This window comes from Hypanus sabinus, chromosome 7, assembly GCF_030144855.1.
Source record: "Hypanus sabinus isolate sHypSab1 chromosome 7, sHypSab1.hap1, whole genome shotgun sequence".
NCBI classification, from domain to species: Eukaryota; Metazoa; Chordata; class Chondrichthyes; order Myliobatiformes; family Dasyatidae; genus Hypanus; species Hypanus sabinus.
In genome coordinates, this window is record NC_082712.1 from 180,558,991 (window position 1) to 180,568,270 (window position 9,280).

General features: G+C 46.0%; 1 protein-coding gene across 1 annotated transcript in view; it reads right to left on the reverse strand.

Annotated features, from left to right (window-relative positions):
- Window positions 1-8,712, reverse strand: part of cdhr5b (cadherin-related family member 5b) — a 177,436-nt gene extending 168,724 nt beyond the window's left edge. The window contains exon 1 of the mRNA XM_059976391.1: window positions 8,411-8,712. Within this exon, the coding sequence (XP_059832374.1) occupies window positions 8,411-8,516 (106 nt within the window). The 5' untranslated portion in view covers window positions 8,517-8,712. The remainder of the gene's footprint in view (window positions 1-8,410) is intronic.
- Window positions 8,713-9,280: the final 568 nt, after the last annotated feature.

Sequence of the window (9,280 nt, forward strand, 5' to 3'; positions counted from 1 at the left end):
GAAACATTTTCAAAACTGGTACTCAGCGATAAATGCTAATCGAGAATCCACTAACATAATCACAGAACTCAGAACATTCGTGCCAGTCAAAATAAGCTTAACAGTTAAACAGAAAGCACTAGAAATTAACAACACTCAATAAGACAACAATTACTAAATTCAGGAGCCCAACACACTCCAGCTTCCTGCACAGCCCTGAGGATCACATTACCAGAATCACAATCACATGTGGTGAGATGTGTTATCTTAGCAGCAGCAGGACAATGCATTACATGATCATATATAAAAATAAATAAATCAATTACAGTAAGTATATATATGTACAGTATATTACATAGCTGAATTCAAAATAGTGCAAAAAGAGAAATAATAATGTTTTTAAAAGTGAGGTAGTGTTCATGGGTTCAATGTCCATTCAGAAATCAAATGGCAGAGGGGAAGAAGCTGTTCCGGAATCACTGAGTGTGTGCCTTCAGGCTTCTGTACCTCCTACCTGAAGTTAACATAGAAACATAGAAAACCTACAGCACAATACAGGCCCTTCGGTCCACAAAGTTGTGCCAAACACGTCCCTACCGTAGAAATTACTGGGCTCACCCATAGCCCTCTATTTTACTAAGCTCCATTACCTATCTAAAAGCCTCTTCAAAGACCCTATCGTATCCACCTCCACCACCGTTGCCAGCAGCACATTTCATGCACTCACTACTCTCTGAATAAAAAACTTACCCTGACATCTCCTCTGTACCTACTCCCCAGCACCTTAAACCTGTGTCCTCTTGCGGCAACCTTTTTAGCCCTGGAGAAAAGCCTCTGACTATCCACATGATCAACACCTTTCATCATCTTGTACAACCCTATCAGGTCACCTCTCATCTTCCGTTGCTCCAAGGAGAAAAGGCCGAGTTCACTCAACCTATTCTCATAAGATATGCTCCCCAATTCAGGCAAAATCCTTGTAAATCTCCTCTGTACCCTTCCTATGGCTTCCACATCCTTCCTGTAGTGAGGCAACCAGGATTGAACATAATACTCCAAGTGGGGTCTGACCAGAGTCCTATATAGCTGCAACATTACCTCTCGGCTCCTAAATTCAATTCCACGATTGATGAAGGCCAATACACCATACGCCTTCTCAACCACAGAGTCAACCTGCGCAGCTGCTTTGAGAGTCCAATGGACTCGGACCCCAAGATCCCTCTGATCCTCCACACTGCCAAGAGTCTTATCATTAATACTATATTCTGCCACCATGTTTGACCTATCAAAATGAACCACCTCACACTTATCTGGGTTGAACTCCTACTGCCACTTCTCAGCCCAGTTTTGTATCGTATGAATGTCTTGCTGTAACCTCTGACAGCCCTCCACACTATCCACAACACCCCCAACCTTTGTTTCATTAGCAAATTTACTAACCCATCCCTCCACTTCCTCATTCAGGTCATATATAAAAATCACGGGGAGTAAGGGTCCCAGAACAGATCCCTGAGGCACACCACTGGTCACTGACCTCTATGCAGAATATGACCTGTCAACAACCACTCTTTGCCTTCTGTAGGTAAGCCAGTTCTGGATCCACAAAGCAATGTCCCCTTGGATCCCATGCCTCCTTACTTTCTCAATAAGCCTTGCAAGGGGTACCTTATCAAATGCCTTGCTGAAATCCATATACACTACATCCACTGCTCTACCTTCATCAATGTGTTTAGTCACATCCTCAAAAAATTCTATCAGGCTCATAAGGCACGACCTGCCCTTGACAAAGCCGTGTTGACTACTCCTAATCATATTATACCCCTCCAAATGTTCATAAATTCTGCCTCTCAGGATCTTCTCCATCAACTTACCAACCACTGAGGTAAGACTCACTGGTCTATAATTTCCTGAGCTATCTCTACTCCCTTTCTTGAGTAAGGGGACAACATCCACAACCCTCCAGTCCTCTGGAACCTCTCCCGTCCCCATTGATGACGCAAAGATCATCCTCCCTCGCCTCCCACAGTAGCCTGGGATACATATTGTCCGGTCCCGGCAACTTATCCAACTTGATGCTTTCCAAAAGCTCCAGCACATCCTCTTTCTTAATATCTACATTCTCAAGCTTTTCAGTCTGCTGCAAGTTATCCCTACAATCACCAAGATCCTTTTCCATAGTGAATACTGAAGTATTCATTAAGTACCTCTGCTATTTCCTCTGGTTCCATACATACTTTCCCACTGTCACACTTGATAGGTCCAATTCTTTCATGTCTTATCCTCTTGCTCTTCACCTGCTTGTAGAACGCCTTGGGGTTTTCCTTAATCCTGCCCGCCAAGGCCTTATCGTGGCCCCTTCTGGCTCTCCTAATTTCATTCTTAAGCTCCTTCCTATTAGCCTTATAATCTTCTCGATCTCTAACATTACCTAGCTCTCTGAACCTTGTGTAAGCTTTTCTTTTCTTCGTGACTAGATTTATTACAGTCTTTGTACACCATGGTTCCTGTACCCTACCATAACTTCCCTGTCTCATTGGAACGTACCTATACAGAGCTCTACACAAATATCCCCTGAATATTTGTCATATTTCTTCCGTACTTTTCTCTGAGAATATCTGTTTCCAATTTAAGCCTTCAATTTCCTGCCTGATAGCCTCATAATTCCCCTCCTCCAATTAAACACTTTTCTAACTTGTCTGTTCCTATCTCTCTTCAATGCTATTGTAAAGGAGATAGAATTATGATCACTATCTCCAAAATGCTCTCCCACTGAGAGATCTGACACCTGACCAGGTTCATTTCCCAATACCAAATCAAGTACTGCCTCTCCTCTTGTAGGCTTATCTACATATTATGTCAAGAAGCCTTCCTGAACACATCTAACAAGCTCCACCCCATTTAAACCCCTTGATCTAGGGAGATCCAATCGATATCTGGGAAATTAAAATCTCCCATCACAATAACTCTGTTATTATTACACCTTTCCAGGATCTGTTTCCCTATCTGCTCCTCGATATCCCTGTTACTATTGGGCGGCCTATAAAAAACAGCCAGTAATGTTATTGACCCCATCCTGTTCCTACCCTCCACCCACAGAGACCCCATAGACAATATCTCCATGGCATCCACTTTTTCTGCAGCCGTATCACCATCTCTATGCCCCCACCTCTTTTGCCTCCCTCCCTGTCCTTTCTGAAACATCTAAAACCCGGCACTTGAAGTAACCATTCCTGTCCCTGAGCCATCCAAGTCTCTGTAATGGCCACCATCTCATATCTCCAAGTACTGATCCACACTCTAAGCTCATCCATTTTGTTCACAACACTCCTTGCATTAAAATAGACACATCTCAAGCCTTCAGTCTGAGCGTGTCCCTTCTCTATCACCTGCCTATCCTCCCTCTCACACTGTCTACAAGCTTTCTCTATTTGTGAGCTATCCTCCTCTTCCCCAGTCTCTTCAGTTTGGTTCTCACCACACAACAATTCTGGTTTAAACTTGATGCACCATCAATAACTCTCGGAGACTGGAAGTGAACGATAGGCTTTTATTAACAGCAAAAAAGGAGTACGGCATCTCGGAGACTGAGGGAGGAGCAGTGCCCCAATCGCCTTTATACAGGGGTCTGTGGGAGGCTCCACAGGAGCAGTCAGCAGAGGGGCGTGTCCAGAAAGGTGTACATAGTTTACCACAAAACTCTCCCCAGTAGCCTTAGCAAACCTCCCCGCCAGGATATTGGTCCCCCTGGGATTCAAGTGCAACCTGTCCTTTTTGTACAGGTCACACCTGCCCCAAAAGATGTCCCAATGATCCAGAAATCTGAATCCCTGCCCCTGCTCCAATCCCTCAGCCACGCATTTATCCTCCACCTCATTCTATTCCTATTCTCACTGTCGCGTGGCTCAGGCAGTAATCCTGAGATGACTACCTTTGTGGTCCTGCTTCTCAACTTCTTTCCTAACTCCCTGTAGTCTTTTTTCAGGACCTCTTCCCTTTTCCTACCTGTGTCATTGGTACCAATATGTAGCACGACCTCTGGCTGTTCTCCCTCCTACTGCAGGATATCTTGGATGCGATCAGAAACATCCTGGACCCTGGCACCTGGGAGACAAACTACCATCCAAGTTTCTTTCCTGCATTCACAGAATAGCCTGTCTGACCCCTCTAACTATAGAGTCCCCTATCACTACTGCTTCCTCTTCCTTTCTGAGCCACAGGGCCAGACTCTGTGCCAGAGGCACGGCCACTGTTGCTTCCCCAGTTAGGTTGTCCACCCCACCCCCAACAGTACTCAAACAGGAGTACTTATTGTCAAGGAGTTCAGCCACAGGGGTATTCTCTAGTACCTGACTCTTCCCCTTACCTAATTTCCCTTGGGATCAATAAAGTATGTCTGTCTGTCTCTTTCCCCCTCCTGACCGTGACCCACTTGTCTGCCTCCCATGGCCCCGGAGTGACCACCTGCCTGTAACTCCTCTCTATCACCTCCTCACTCTCCCTGACCAGGCGAAGGTCATCGAGCTGCATCTCCAGTTCCCTAACTCGGTCCCTCAGGAGCTGCAGCTCGACACACTCGGAGCAGATATGGCTGTCTGGGAGGCTGGGAGGCTGGGAGACTCCAGGACCCCCCACATCTGACACCGAGCACAGAAAACAGGCCTCACACACATACTTCCTATCTCACCTCGTCTCGTTACTGCCTAAGCCCGTTGAGCCAAAGCCCTATCACTCTGCTGCCTCTCACTCTGCTGCCCGCTGGATACGGCAGTCTTCTTTTTAAACCTTTCATGCTCAACTGGCAGACGTCACGCGCCTGCGCAGTCTTGCCCCTCTTTAACCCGATTAGCAAAAAAAACCTCCCTTCGCTCTGAAAAATCAGCAGTTCACTCGCAGCCTCCTTGCTCCGAATTACAATGCCTTCTATGCACACTTTGAAAGGGAGAACACAACTACAGCTGTGAAGATCCCTGCTGCACCTGATGACCCTGTGATCTCTGTCTCAGAGTCTGATGTTAGGTTCTTTAAAGAGAGTGAACCCTCGCAAGGCACAGGGTCCAGACGGAGTACCTGGTAAGGCTCTGAAAACCTGTGCCAACCAACTGGTGGGAGTATTCAAGGGCATTTTCAATCTCTCACTGTGAAGGGCGGAAGTTCCCACCTGCTTCAAAAAGGGAACAATTATACGAGTGCCTGAGGAGAATAATATGAGCGGCCTTAATGACTATCACTCAGTAGCACTCACAGCTACAGTGATGAAATGCTTTAAGAGGTTGGCCAGACTAGACTGAACTCCTGCCTCAGCAAGAACCTGGACCCACCGCAATTTGCCTGTTGCCACAATAGGTCAACGGCAGATGCAATCTCAATGGCTCTCCACACGGCTTTAGACCACCTGGACAATACAAGCACCTACCTCAGGATGCTGTTCATTGACTATAGCTCAGCATTTAATACCATCATTCCCACAATCCTCATTGACAAATTGCAGAACCTGGGCCTCTGAACTTCCCTCTGCAATTGGATCCTTGATTTCCTAACCGGAAGACCACAATCTGTGTAGACTGGTGATAACATATCCTCCTCATTGACAATCTACACTGGCGCACCTCAGGGGTGTGTGCTTAACCCACTGCTCTACTCTCTATACACATGACTGTGTGGCTAGGCATAGCTCAAATACCATCTATAAATTTGCTGATGATACAAACATTGCTGGTAGAATCTCAGGTGATGATGAGAGGGCGTACAGGAGTGAGATATGACAACTAGTGGAGCGGTGTCACAGCAACAACCTGGCACTCAACGTCAGTAAGACGAAAGAGTTGATTGTGGACTTCAGGAAGGGTAAGACGAAGGAACACATACCAATCCTCACAGAGGGATCAGAAGTGGAGAGAGTGAACAGTTTCAAGTTCAAGATCTCTTCAATTTCAAGATCTCTGAGGATCTAACCTGGTCCTAACATATCAATATAGTTCTAAAGAAGGCAAGACAGCAGCTATACTTTATTAGGAGTTTAAAGAGATTTGGCATGTCAACAAATACACTCAAAAACTTTTATAGATGTACCGTGGAGAGCATTCTGACAGGCTGCATCACTGTCTGGTATGGAGCGGGGGGGGGGAGGGGGGGCTACTTCACAGGACCAAAAGAAGCTGCAGAGGGTTGTAAATTTAGTCGGCACCATCTTGTATACTAACCTACAAAGTACCGAGAACACCTTTGAGGAGTGGTGTCTCAGAAAGACCGTGTCCATTATTAAGGACCTCCAGCACCCGGGAATTCTCAAATTCTAAATGGAGATAAAATTCAAAAATCTGAGATGCAAAGGGACTTAGGAGTCCTTGTTCAGGATTCCCTAAAGTTTAATTTGCAAGTTGATTCAATGGTGAGGAAGGCAAATGGGATGTTAGCATTCATTTCAAAAAGACAAGAATACAAAAGTAAGGATGCAATGCTGAGGCCTTAATAAGCACTGATGAGGCCTCACAGGGTATTGAGTCTCTTATCTTTGAAAGGATGTGCTGACACTGGAGAGGGGTCAAAGGAGGCTCATAAAAATGATTCCAGGATTGAATGGCTTGTCATATGAAGTGCATTTGCCGGCTCTGAACCTGTATTCACTGGAATGTAGAAGAATGAGGGATGACTTATTTGAAACAATCAAATGTTGAAAGTTGTCGACAGAGTGGATGTGGAGAGGATGTGTCCTCTGGAGGGAGACCAGAGGCCACAGCCTCAGAACACAGTTTGTCCTTTACCATATAACAATTACAGCACGGAAACAGCCCATCTCGGTGTTTCTAGTCCGTGCCGAACGCTTACTCTCACCTAGTTCCACCAACCTGCACTCAGCCCATATCCCTCCATTCCTTTCCTGTCCATATACCTATCCAATTTTTTTTAAATGACAAAATCTAACCTGGCTCTACCACTTCTGCTGGAAGCTTGTTCCACACAGCTACAACTCTCTGAGTAAAGAAGTTCCCCATCATGTTACCCCTAAACTTTTGTCCCTTAACTCTCAACTCATGTCCTCTTGTTTGAATCTCCCCTACTCTCAATGGAAAAAGTAAAGAACTTTAAGAACAGAGATGAGATTATGAATCTGTGGAATTCATTGCCACTGTCAGCTGTGGAGGCCAGGCCTTTACATCTGTATTAGGCCGAGATTGATAGATTCTTGATTGGTCAGGTCATGAAGGAATACAGGGAGAAAGCAGGAGACTGGGGCTGAGGGGGAAAATGGATCAGCCAAAATGAAATGGTTGCCAAGGGTGGTGGTTGAGTTACATTAGAGACATTTAAGAAACTATTAGATAGGAACATGGATGTGACAGGCAGAGTGCTATGGAGAAGCAAGGGGTTAGATAGATTTTAGAGGTTCAGCACTGCAGAAGGGCCTGTACTGTGCTCTATTGTTCTACCTTCTATCTTTATTCTGCATTCGGTTGTTATTTCCTCTATGCACTGTAGATCAGTATGAACAGTGTGCAAGACAAGATTTTTTATTGTATCTCCGTACATGTGACTATCATAAACCAATTCTTATTCCATTAAACAGGGTTTTATGAAGCTGTTAGATAACTTCCTGGTTCATGGACGCAGCGCTTTGCCTTAATAAAGGCAAACATGATGTACCCCTTCCCTCCTCTTTACCGGAGAACTGGCCACTTTCACTGCCATCGATGGTCCCTTTCTATTTTCTGTCTGCTATGTGCTCGCTGCTCAGGAGGCTTCACAATACAATGTTCCACGCACCACACATTATCAGTAACACAATACAGAGGAAAATCAGCTTAATCTGACATTAGCTTCACTTTCCCATTATTGTCCCCAATCGCAGAAATTACCCACATAAAACAGTAGGACCAAGACCTTTCTCCCTCATTTTCAGTCCTGATGGAGGCTCCTGGAAACAGAATGCTCCCTCTCTCTCGATCTCTCCCTTTCTTTCTCTCTCTCTCTGTTTCTGTCTGTCTCCTCCCCCCCCCACCCTCAATCCCTCTCTCTTTCTGATTGTCTCTCTCTCTCTCTGTTTCTGTCTGTTTCTCTCTCTTCCCCCTCTCTCTCCCCCCTCTCTCTCATGCTCCATCCCTCTCTGACACTGCCTTTCACCCTCTCTCTCTTTCTCTCTTTCATTCACTCTCTCTCACTCACTCACACTATTATTTCTCACACTCTCACTTTCTCCCTCTCTCCCATTCTCCATCTTTCTCCACCTCACTCACTCTTTCTCTCTGTCCCTCTTTCTTCCTCCATCTGTGTCTCTCTCTGCCTCACTCTCTCTCTCTCCCTCCATTCTGTGCCCCGTTCTTGCTCTCGGTCTCCAACTCTCTCTCACCAGAGACTCCCCCTGAACCGCTGAGTGTTTCCAGCATTTTTGCTTGTAAGTAAAGCATGCCCACGCAAATGGGAGAGTGGAGCTTACCTCTGTGTGCAGTGCACTGTTGTAAAGAAACAACTTTCAGCAGAGGGGCTGTGAGCAGCAGCAGTGCCGAGAGGTGGAACCCACGGAGCATGAGGAACGAGTCCATTTGGACCACCGGGCACTGAGGCTCACACCCCGAGCCACTGTTTCGAAAGCCGATCTCTCACTGTGTCTGACGAGTCTGGGTGTAGGCGCCAATCTCATTACTACTGCAACCTTTGCTTTGTGAGCTCAGAGTTTATTCTGGCTCCTTCCAACGAGTCATGGCTCTACCATCAGTCATAAAAGCTGATTGCATGTTCCACAGGGACCTTTGACTCGGAGCCGATCAGTTTCTGCCTCTCTGAAAACTGAGAGATAAATTCCTCGATAGAAGCTTCACTTCCTCCTCGGGGTGACCAGTTACTGTCTGTATACATAGACACTGGACACAGGATTGGGTTTGGCCGCACCCTCCTCCTGTCCATTGACTCCTGCTCAAACAACCCTTCTTTGCAGTGTATTTATTTATATATTTATTGAGATACAGCTCAGAACAGACCCCTCCCGCCCTTCGAGCCAATCCCCCAATTTAATTTAATTTAATTTTACAATGACCAAGTTACCTACCGACCAACACATCTTTGGACGGTGGGAGGAAACCTGTACATCACAGGGAGAATGTACAAACTCCTCACAGGCAGCGGTGGCGACTGAACAGTAGTCGCTGGCCGTGTAAGCAGCTCTTTCCCATCGATGCTGCCTGGCTTGTTCAGCTCCTTCAGCATTTTGTGTGTGTCGCTCTGGCACTGTAAAATGTCGTGCTAATCACTATGCTGCCCTGACCTGTCCTGTCCTTAAATATGAAGCTTTCTTTCACACTGTATCAAA